At 40.6% G+C, this 12,465-nt stretch overlaps 1 protein-coding gene across 3 annotated transcripts in view; it reads left to right on the forward strand.

Moving 5' to 3' along the window:
* The window catches only part of ercc8 (excision repair cross-complementation group 8), a 69,302-nt gene extending 64,266 nt beyond the window's left edge, over positions 1–5,036 (forward strand). For all 3 annotated transcript variants that reach the window (XM_078549267.1, XM_078549277.1, XM_078549286.1), the window contains one exon: positions 3,898–5,036. In XM_078549267.1, coding sequence (XP_078405393.1) covers positions 3,898–3,966 — 69 coding nt within the window. In that variant the 3' untranslated portion in view covers positions 3,967–5,036. The remainder of the gene's footprint in view (positions 1–3,897) is intronic.
* Positions 5,037–12,465: the final 7,429 nt, after the last annotated feature.

Raw genomic sequence — 12,465 nt, forward strand, 5'->3', positions numbered from 1 at the left:
GTCACTTTCGGCCATAGTCTTTAGGCTGCAGTCCTGAATCCTCAAAGCAGTGTCGCTTTAAGCCAAGCTTCTGGCTCCATGCTAGCCTTTCGAGGCCTTGTTCAGACATTCTCAAAACAAGTCCAGTAAACATAAGTCCTTATCAATTCTCCTCACAGCCACAGCAAGGCTTCGTAGACTTTGCTATATTCAAGTTGTTTACGCATCTTTTGATGGTGTCTCCCATCTTTCATCAATCAGGTTCAATGTCATTCAATGAAATTCCATCTCCTGATTCCGAACTACAGTTGACCACACATGTAAGGCGAGTCATTGTCCTGGCTTATAGTTCAAGGGTCATTGATTGCAGTAAGAAGAAAAAGGGCTTCTGATAAATAAAAAGACAACTTTTATTTTAGTATTCTATCATAGAAAGGGAAAACAAAGGTGTAGACCAAATACCAGCTGTGAAAAACAAAGTCTTGGGAAAACACGTCACTCCTGATTATTATTGATTAATCAGTCAAAGTACAGTCACATCTGGGAATAGATCAATGTCTACAAAGTAAGATTCATTACAAGTACATTTAAAAATCAAAAGTGAAGCAAAAATAAAATTACCAAAATTAATGATTGCCGCTGTAGGCCCACGGGAACTAGCACTGGCATCTGGGGTCCGTGCCTTCCAGTATGGGGAACACCATTCATCTTAACTTTTTGCTTCTATCATTTCTGCTCTATTTCCTCTCAGCAAATGCTTTAATTAGAGTAGGTGTCTGCATCAGTCAGGGAATTATGTTTGGAGGGCTGCCAACAGAAACTATAACACTTTTTAATGAAGGAACATAGAAATATGACTTTCATTCAAAAAAAAAAGTTTAATTAACATTTTTAGAAAATGAGGTATTTCTTTTGGTGACCTACAGGGTGAAAAGATTGCTCAATTATTCTCTCACCTAAATGGTAGGGTCAATGTTTGATTCTAGAAAAGCAATTTGCAGTGTTAAAATTAGATTTGGTGCACCTAGATTAGCAAAAGGAAAAATCAGTCAGCCAAAGATTGTTCTCATGACTCTAATCCAATGATACTGCTGGCAAGTACCTGTGTGAATATCAGTGGAGAACAGGATCAGGCTCAACTGTGATGCATAGTTAAATAGTCTGCTAATATTCATCGTCTAATTTCCAGTTGGAAATTTTGGAGCAGGAGATGACCATTTGGCCATTGTTTCTAGCCACTTCAAGTTCCCAAATACATCTATCTAATCCTATTTCTTCACACTTAACTGACTAGTTACACTCACTTTTCGCATACCACATAGAACTCTCTTTTCTAATATAAGTTTTCAAACTAAGAGAATTCCCAACTATTTCTTGCTCTTTTTCTCTGACCTGGACCTGAAGAGATTCTTGAGTTAAAAGGAGAAGTGAAGCAAATATATCAATTTAGTTATTTTCTCAGTCAAAGCAACCTTAATCTTCACTAGTTCAATATGGTATCCAAAAATCTGACTTGGATCATCCTGGCTTGGAAATGTATCACTGCTCCTTCACTATTGCTGGGTCAAAATCCTGGAACTCCCTTCTTAACACCACTGTGGGTGTACCTACACCACATGGACTGCAGCGGTTCAAGAAGGCAGCTCATCACCACCTTCTCAAGGGCAATTAGGGATGGGCAATAGATACTGGCTTAGCCAGTGATGTCCACATCCCATGAAAGAAAAAATAATTTCCTTGGATCTTATGATAATCAGTTCTCCATTTGCCTTTTACAAAATTTTCCTATGTAGTTGCAGCCTTGGCTCAGTGATGGCCTCTAAAACACAATGTCACAGGTTCAAACCATGTTCCAGAAGATCGAGCTTATAATCTAGTACTTTCGTACAGTTTAGAGGGAGACCCATTTTCGGATGAGATATTAAATCTGTCTGCCCCCTCGTGACATAAATGCCCCCATGGTATATTTGAAGAAATCCATAGAGTTCTCCAGGCCAACATTTATTTCTCAACCAAAACAATGCTACATCCTGGGACCTTGTCATACATGGATTGGCTGCTGATTTTACCTAAATTGCTTAAAACATGACTACATTTCAACATACTTCATTGGCTTTGAAGTGCTTTGAGATGCCCTGAGGATATGAAAGGCAATACATAATTGCATGTTTGTTCTTTTATTTTAAGCAGTAATTAATTTAATAGTTAAATTACACTTAAAATCTAAATACTGACCAACTCCACTTCCATTTTTGTTAGTCATTAATGGAATATCAATGTCACTAGCAAGGTCAGCATTTAATGCTTGTCTCCAGTTGTCCTGAGATTGTTGTTATGTTGTGTTGTGGCTATGGAATGGCTTATTAAATAAGGGAAGAAAATAGAAAAAATATACCAAAAAGGTCCATGTAAAACACCATTTATTTTATGAGACTTCCAGAGCTTGACATTGGCATTGACAAGATTTTCATGTTATCTTTCATGCATTCTTAGTTGAGATACTCACTACACCAATGTAACATGAAAAAATGTTTTGCTTATGGGGTAGCATTCCAGTCAGGGTGGAGCATATTTCCCCTTGAGCCATGACAATTCTTTGTCAAACATGTTATATGTACTTATATTGTGACTTCACAGCAATATGTATTTGCAATTGATGTAATGCACACATTGTAAAACAAAGCTTAATTCATTTTGCACTCATTTGAAAATGTACATATTTTCTCTGCTCTCAATCTCAAACAAATCCTGCAGATATTTAAAAGAAAATTCAAATGTCTTTTGTGTGTTGAATTTACAGTTGCAGGAGTCACATCCAGTACTTCCTTTTTACCAGCCAGTTGGATAATTAAATATTTGATTTTGTCACCACAATGTATGATGTTGCTCTTGTTGCTAATGCTAACTGTCAGTAGCTTGACCCCCCCCCCCCCCCCCACCCCCCGCCAAAAAAGCTAACTGGTATGGCAGTTTTTATGGTATTTACACAGGTAAACATCTTTTATATATTTTATTTTTATCCCTGCCCTAAGTCCCTTTTCTTCCAGTTGTGATGCACCCTTCTATGAGTAAGACTTCTGCTATTGCTTCTCTTGAGCTAGTTGTCAGATTCATCCTTCAATTTTGCTTCCACATGATGTGGCTGTGCTGCAGTACTGAAGGTGTGCTGCAGTACTGAAGGTGTGCTGCACTGATGGAGGTGCCATCTTTCAAATAATGTGTTATGTTGAGGACCTGTCTTCCCTCTCGGCTGGAAGTAAAATATCCCATGGCATAACTTGAAGAATAACAGAGGGGTTCTTCCCAGTGTACTGGTCAAAATTAGAAAAAAAACAATTGGGCCAGATAGAGCTGTTGACTGTTAGTTGGAAGGGGTGCACTGGCCCCAATCTAGTTCCTTCATAATTGCATGCATCTATTGCAACCTTAGAAGGATGATGGTTTTGAGATGCAGTCCCTCCTTAGATTCATTGTGCCTCAACTGGTATTTATGCTTGGAGTTTCTCTAAAGTCAAGTAATTTCATAATTTTGAGGTCATGGAAGAATACCTAGATATGAAGGAATTACTTCCCCCATCTTTCCTCTTCTGGTAATTCTATGAAGAGATGGCATTAATGGCATCGGTACAAATGTCTTTTGAGTTTAGCTGCATCATCTGAGAAAGATGGCACACTTTTGTATAGGAGAAGGAGGGCAGAAATAGTTTTGTAGAATTTGAACCCTTTGAACTATTGCAATTCACCATCATCTGAGTAAATTGCAAACTGCAAGAACAAGTTAAAAATTCAGTGATAATGAATGTGAATTATAATTTAGGAAATGTTAACTACTTCATATCTATTTTACTGGGTAAATAATAAATTTGAAGTGATAAAACATTAATTTATACTGTCTAATTGTTCTTTTTATTTCTGCAGTCTGAAACTAGAACTTCTCAGAATCTCATCTTCCAGGATGAATGGAGCAGCAGTGATGATGAAAACTGAAGTCCAGTTTACACTCTCGGAGCAAGAAACTCCTCCGAATGTGTATACACACCTGTAGAATAGTTCAAAATTGTTCAAACATTAAATACTACTCTACCTTCACTATTCTGCTAGAATTTACAGCTAGATGAAGCAACTTGGATTTCCAATGGTTTAGTGTGTAAATGCACCATTTTTTATGTTATGAAGCCATGCAGACTCAGGCTGATCATATGACTGATCTGAGGTAGCTGACCTCAGCCAGGAGAGCTAGTACAGTGCTACAATAGGTTCCTGTCTCCAACCTCAGAAGAGGGAAAATATTGGCGTTGGCTCCAACAATTCACTGTTATCCAGTTACCCCTTATGAAAAGTGTTTTTGTTTGGATCAGAGTTGGATAGCCTACTGAAAGTCACTGCCTAGGTTCATATAGAAACAATGACTACTTGAAAGAGGAACTGGAGAGCTGCCAAAGCCTACAGGACACAAAAAGAAGACAAATATAAAATTGTTCTCAATCAGCTATGAAGATTTAAATACATGAGATACTGTAGAATATTTAGCATGTCGCATTGATTTATTTCCAATGTTTTCCCTTTTGAGAATGGATAATCTTTCGTAATTGACTGATGAGTTCATCCAAAAATAACACTGATTCTTGATATGAATTAATAATTATACTTATGCCAAGGTAATTCCTGTCCCCATGCACATGCACAGGTGCACATTCATATACCCAATGTACAGTTTAAATAACTGGAATTTATTTTGCTTTAATGCACCTAATTTGCATCAGGTAATGTTTAGAGTCACGTGGCAGTGATGGATGAACCTGAGTATCAAACTGCAGGCTGTTGTATTTTGCATTTGTACGGTGGTGTATACCTGACTGCTGGTCAGCTTGGTTCCTTCCATTTTTTAGATTACAGTCTGTTACAGCTGTCTGAAGATTTTTCTAAGTGTTTGTGATAAAGGCGAGTATTTATGCTGTTAAGTTTGATATGTAAAGATTGAAAAGTTGAATTATTTGTAAATGATTTGATGAATATGATATAAAGCACATTAAACATTTTTATATATAAAGACAAAATGAAGCATTTGTTTTGAACAGAAGACATTTTTTAATTTGACAGGTTGAAAGATTGATTATTGGGGGTTAAATTTGAATGTTGGATTTGTGCATTTTAAATGCGTGATCTGTTTTTAAAAAAAAATTTCCCTACTGGACAAACTTTTTCGAAGAAAATACTTCATTTAATAAAATCAAATCAAAAAGCTTATTTTACTTATGAGTTCCTTTTTGATTTATATTTATACAAAGTAATGTAATACAGCAGGAGAATGTAACAGTTTACAATGCTGAAACAGATCTGCAGATTTTAATAATGTAATAGCAATGATTTAACAGTTGTAACTTGTAAGTAAATTCTATCTAAATTTCTGAAACAAATTTGATTAACTATGGCGCTGTATGCAGAGATGAGGGAGAAGTTAGGTTTGGTCCCAAGTCTGTTCTGATTTAGTGAGGTGGCAATTACAATTTTCTTCTTGTCCCTTGGGAAGGATGGACTAAAATTGGCCAGGATTTCTGCTCCTGATCATATGAACATACGAATTAAGAGCAGTAGGTCATTCAGCCATTTGAGCCTGTTCTGCCATTCAATAAGATCATGGCTAATCTAATTTTAACCTCAACTCCACATTCCTGCCTACCTCCGATAGCCTTTCAGCCCCTTGCTTATCAGGAATTTATCTGCCTCTTGAAGATATTCAGAGACTCTGTCTGCACCATCTTTTGAGGAAGAGAATTCCAAAGTCTGTCAACCCTCTGAGAGAAAACGTTTTTCCTCATCTCCATCCTAAATGTGCAACACCTTATTTTTAAACAGTGACCCCTAGTTCTAGATTCTCCCACAAGAAGACACACCTTTCCACAACCACCCTGTCAAGTCCCCGCAGGATCTTATATGTTTCAAGCAAGCCACCTCTTACTCTTCTAAACTCCGGCAGATATAAGCCTAGCCTGCCCAGCCTTTCCTCATAAGACCTATTCCAGGTATTAATCTAGTACATCTTCTCTGAACTGCTTCCAATGTATTTACATCTTCCCTTAAATAAGGAGACCAATACTGTACACACTACTCCAGATGTGGCCTCACCAATGCCCTGTATAACTGAAGCATAACCTCCCTACTCTTGTATTCAATTCCTCTCGCAATAAATGATAGCATTCTATTGGCTTTGCTAATTACTTGCTGCACCTGCATACTAATCTTTTGTGATTCATGCCCTAGGACACCCAGATCCCTCTGCATCTCAGAACTCTGCAATCTCTCACCATTTGGATTATATGTTTTCTTTATTCATCCTGCCAAAATTGACACTTTCACATTTTCCCACTTTATACTCCATTTGACAGATCTTTGCCCACTCACCTAACCTATCTATATCCTTTTGTTGCTTCCTTATGCACTTCTCACTTCCTCCAAATAAAAGGTGTGGCTATGGGTACCCGCATGGGCCCCAGCTATGCCTGTCTCTTTATGGGGTATGTGGAACATTCCTTGTTCCAGTCCTACTCCGGCCCCCTCCCACAACTCTTTCTCCGGTACATCGATGATTACTTCAGTGCTGCTTCATGCTCTCGTCGGGACCTGGAAAAATTTATTAATTTTGCTTCCAATCTCCACCCCTCCATCATCTTCACATGGTCCATCTCTGACACTTCTCTTCCCTTCCTTGACCTCTCTGTCTCAATTTCTGATGATAGACTGTCCACCAATATCCATTACAAGCCTACCGACTCCCACAGCTACCTCGACTACAGCTCCTCACACCCCGCTTCTTGTAAAGACTCCATCCCATTCTCTCAGTTCCTTCGCCTCCGTCACATCTGTTCTGATGACGCTACCTTCAAAAACAGCTCCTCTGACATGTCCTCCTCCTTCCTTAACCGAGGTTTTCCATCCACGGTCGTTGACAGGGCCCTCAACCGTGTCCGGCCCATATCCCGCGCATCCTCCCTCACGCCTTCTCCTCCTTCCCAGAAACATGATAGGGTCCCCCTTGTCCTCACTTATCACCCCACCAGCCTCCGCATTCAAAGGATCATCCTCCGCCATTTCCGCCAACTCCAGCATGATGCCACCACCAAACACATCTTCCCTTCACCCCCCCGACGGCATTCCGTAGGGATCGTTCCCTCCGGGACACCCTGGTCCACTCCTCCATCACCCCCTACTCCTCAACCCCCACTTATGGCACCTCCCCGTGCCCACGCAGAAGATGCAACACCTGCCCCTTCACTTCCTCTCTCCTCACCGTCCAAGGGCCCAAACACTCCTTTCAAGTGAAGCAGCATTTCACTTGCATTTCCCCTAACTTAGTCTACTGCATTCGTTGCTCCCAATGCGGTCTCCTCTACATTGGAGAGACCAAACGCAAACTGGGCGACCGTTTTGCGGAACACCTGCGGTCTGTCCGCAAGAAAGACCCAAACCTCCCTGTCGCTTGCCATTTTAACACTCCACCCTGTTCTCTTGCCCACATGTCTGTCCTTGGCTTGCTGCATTGTTCCAGTGAAGCCCAACGCAAACTGGAGGAACAGCACCTCATCTTCCGACTAGGCACTTTACAGCCTTCCGGGCTGAATATTGAATTCAACAACTTTAGATCTTAAACTCCCCCTCCCCCCATCCCCACCCCGTTTCTTCCCCCCCCCCACTTTTTTTTCAATAATTTATATAGATTCTTCTTTCCCCACCTATTTCCATTATTTTTAAATGTAAAACTAAAACCTTGTTAGCCTTTCCACCCCACCCCCACTAGAGCTGTACTTTGAATATCCTGTCCTCCATTTTTAATTAGCACTTTTCTCAGACAAAACACCTCTTTGACCCTTTTGTCTGTGACATCTTTTGATTATCTGCTCATCTCCACAATCACCACACCCTCAATGTGTCTCTCTCTCCCCCCACCACCCCCCCCCACCTTAAACCAATTTATATTTCTCCCTTCTTCTAACTATGCTTCAGTTCTGCCGAAGGGCCATGAAGGCTCGAAACGTTAACTGATTTCTTCTCCGCCGATGCTGCCAGACCTGCTGAGTTTTTCCAGGTAATTCTGTTTTTGTTTTGGATTTCCAGCATCCGCAGTAGCTGTTAGCTTTTTGTTTTTATCTGAGTCCAATGGTAACAGTTGTCCTTTTCAGGTGGTTAATACAAAGTGTGACAGGAGAGCTCCACCATACTTCCAGTTGCATTCTGAAAAAGAGCACTTTTAGGATTTGTGAGAATGTAAAATAATACGCAAATTTGTCCACAGCTAGCTATTCATTTCGAGAAGTAGCCAACTGGTTTCTCACAGTCCTGTTTATTGCCAATTGTTAATTGATTGCAGCAAAAATTAGAAGTATTTGAAATATGCAGATGACTGTCAATGACACAACGGGGTTATTCTTCATGCAAGCTATGCCAAATGCAGGTCGTATGTTAAAAGTAAATGAAACATCCCATCAGATAAGGTTCACACTCTTCAATATGTGTAGTAATATTGATTAATAACACAATTTCCTGGTGGGAGAAAACTATTTTGGTCTTTTCAATTTTCTACTTTGGAGACTCGAAGAAATGATACAAATGTTTCTAATCATAGAATCACAGAATTGTTACAGTACAGAAAGAGGCCATTCAGCCCATCATGTATGCACTGGCTCTCTGAGCAATTCACCTGGTGCCATTTCTCCACCTTTTCCCTGTAACCCTGCACATTCTTCCTTTTCAGATAACATTCTAATTCCATTCTGAATGCCTCAATTGAACCTGTCTCCACCACACACTCAGGCAGTACATTCCAGACCCCAACCACTCGCTGCATGAAAAAGTTTTTCCTCATTGCTTTTGGTTCTTTTGTCAATTATTTTAAATCTGTGCCCTTTTGTTCTCAATCCTTTCATGACTGGGAACAGTTTCTCCCTATCTATACTATCCAGACCCCTCGTGATTTTGAACACCTCTATCAAATCTCCTCCTCTCAGCCATCTTTTCTCCAAGGAAAACCGTCCTAACTTCTCCAATATATCTTCATAACTACATTTCCTCATCCCTGGAACTATTCTCATGAATCTTTTCTGTACTCTCTCCAACGTCTTCACATCCTTCCTAGTGTGCAGCATCCAGAATTGGGCGCAACACTCCAGCTGAGGCTGAACTAGTGTCTTATACAAGTTCAACATAACCTCCTTGCTCTTGTACACTATGCCCTTACTAATAAAACCTAGGATACTGTATGCTTTATTAGCCACACTCAACCTGTCCTGCCACCTTTAATGACTAATGCACATATACACCGAAGTCTCTCTGCTCCTGCACCCCCTTCAGAGTTGTATCCTTTATATTGTCACCATGTTCTTCCTACCAAAATGAATCACTTCACGTTTCTCTGCATTGAACGTTATCTGCCACCTGTCCACTCATTCTACCAACTTGTCAACGTCCCTTTGAAGTTTTACACCTACCTCGAAGTTCACAATGCTTTCAAGTTTTGTATTATCTGCAAATTTTGAAATTGTGCCTTGCACACCAAGGTCTAGGTAATTAATATTTATCAGTAAGAGCAAGGTTACCAACACTGACCCCTGGGGAACTCCACTACAAACCTTCCTCCAGCCAGAAAAACATCCATTAGCCACTACTCTCTTTCCTGTCACTCAGCCAATTTTGTATCCATGTTGCTACTTTCCCTTTTCTTCCATAAGCTATAACTTTGCTTACAAGTCTTTGGTGTGGTACTTTATCAAATGCCTTTTGGAAGTCCATGTACACCACATCAACAGCATTGCCCTCATCAACCCTCTCTGTTATCTCTTCAAAAAACTCCAAGTTAGTTAAACGTGATTTTCCCTTAAGAAATCCATGCTGACTCTCCTTAATTAAGCTGCATTTGTCCATATGACTATTAATTTTGTCCTCAATTATTGTTTCCAGAGATTTCCCCACCACCAAAGTTAAACTGACTGGCATGTATTTTCTGGGCTTATCTTTGCATCCTCTTTTGAACAATTCTCCAGTCTTCTGCAACCACCCCGAGTCTAATGAAAACTGGAAAATTATGTCCAGTGCCTCCTCAATTTCCATTCACTTCCCTCAGTATCCTTGGATGCAGTTCATCCAGACCTGGTGCTTTAACAATTAAGCATAGACAGCCTATTTAATACCTCTTTATCATTTTAAATCCTCTATGTATTAATTACCTCCTCTTTCACTGTGGCCTGTGCAGCATCTTCTTCCTTGGTAAAGACAGATGCAAACTATTTATTTAATACCTCAGTTAAATCCCCTTTTTGGTCCCTAGTCAGCCCTACTCCTTTTATCACCCTTTTACCAATTTATATGTTTATAGAAGACTTTGGAATTCCTTTTTATGTCAGCTGCCAGTGTTTTTTCATACTCCCTCTTTGCTTCTCTTATTTGCTTTTTCGCTTCCTCTGTAAACCTTTTATATTCAGCCTGGTTTGCCATTGTATTATCGATCTGACATCTGTCATAAGCAGACTTTTTCTTTATCTTAATCTCTATCTCTTTTGTCATCCAGGGAGCTCTGGATTTATTTACTCTACCTTTCCTTTTCAAGGGAATATACCTTGATGGTGCTTGAACTACCTCTTCTTTGAATATAGCCCATTGTGTTACCATTATTCCTGTCAATTTTTGATTCCAATTTGTTCAGCCCAGATCAATGCTTACCCCATTGAGGTGGCTTTCCCCCAGTTAATTATTATTCTAGATTGTCCTTTTCCATAGGCAATCTAAACCATTTGATACAATGATCACCATCCCCTAACTGTTCTTCTGATATTTGATCCACTTGGCTCACCTTATTCCCAAGAACCAGGTCCAGAAGTGTCTCCCTTCCCATTGGACAGCCCATACTGCTATAGAAAAGTTTTTGAACACACTAGGAACTCTTGCCCCCCTCCAACGTTTACAATACGACTATCCCAGTCTATATTTGGATCACTAAAGTCCCCTATAATTCTTGCACCTTTCTGTAATTTCTTTGCAAATTTGTTCCTCTACATTCCCTTTCACTAGTTGATGGTCTATAGACTATACAGAGCAATGTAATTGCACCTTTTTAGTTCCTTAGCTCTAGCCAAATAGGTTCTGTCCTTGACTCTTCTGGGATAATCTCTCTCTCCAGCACTGAAATGCTCTTCTTAATCAATACTGCCACTCCACCCCCTTTTCTACCTTTCTCATCTTTCTCTGAGTACCATAAGACATAGGAGCAGAAATTAGGCCATTCGGCCCCTCGAGTCTGCTCCGCCATTCAATCATGGCTGATAAGTTTCTCAACCGCATTCTCCTGCCTTCTCCCCGTAACCTTTGATCCCCTTACCAATCAAGAACCTATCTATCTCAGTCTTAAATACACTCAATGACCTGGCCTCCACAGCCTTCTGTGGCAATGAATTCCATAGATTCACCACTCTCTGCCTAAAGAAGTTTCTCCTCATCTCTGTTCTAAAAGGTCTTCCCTTTACTCTGAGGCTGTGCCCTCGGGTCCTAGTCTCTCCTACTAATGGAAACATCTTCCCCACGTCCACTCTATCCAGGCCTTTCAGTATTCTGTAAGTTTCAATCAGATCCCCCCTCATCCTTCTAAACTCCATCGAGTATAGACCCAGAGTCCTCAAACGTTCCTCATCTATTAAGCCTTTCATTCCTGGGATCGTTCTCGTGAACCTCCTCTGGACCCTCTCCAGGGCCAGAACATCCTTCCTGAGATACGGGCCCTAAAATTGCTCTCAATATTCTAAATGTGGTCTGACCAGAGCCTTATAAAGCCTCAGCACCACATCCCTGCTTTTCTATTCTAGTCCTTTCGAAATAAATGCCAACAATGCATTTGCCTTCCTACCGACACAACCTGCAAGTTAACCTTAAGAGAATCCTGGACTAGGACTCCCAAGTTCCTTTGCACTCCAGATTTCTGAATTCCCTCCCCATTTAGAAAATAGTCTATGCCTCTATTCTTCCTACCAAAGTGCATGACCTCACACTTCCCCACGTTGTATTCCACCTGCCACTTCTTTGCCCATTCTCCTAACCTGTCCATATCCTTCTGCAGCCTCCCTGCCTCCTCAATACTACCTGTCCCTCCACCTATCTTTGTAACATCTGCAAACTTAGCCAGGATGCCCTCAGTTCCTTCATCTAGATCATTAATGTATATAGTGAAAAGTTGTCTCAACACTGACCCCTGCGGAACTCCACTAGTCACCGGCCGCCATCCTGAGAAGGACCCCCTGATCCCCACTCTCTGCCTCCTGCCAGACAGCCAATCTTCTATCTATGCCTCTAAAACAATGGGCTCTTATTTTACTGAGCAGCCTCCTGTGCGGCACCTTGTCAAAGGCCTTCTGGAAGTCCCAGTAGATAACATCCATTGGCTCTCCATTGTCTAACCTACTCATTACCTCCTCAAAGAATTCTAACAGATTTGTCAGGCATGACCTC

This window comes from Cetorhinus maximus, chromosome 1 (assembly GCF_964194155.1).
Source record: "Cetorhinus maximus chromosome 1, sCetMax3.hap1.1, whole genome shotgun sequence".
NCBI lineage: Eukaryota > Metazoa > Chordata > Chondrichthyes > Lamniformes > Cetorhinidae > Cetorhinus > Cetorhinus maximus.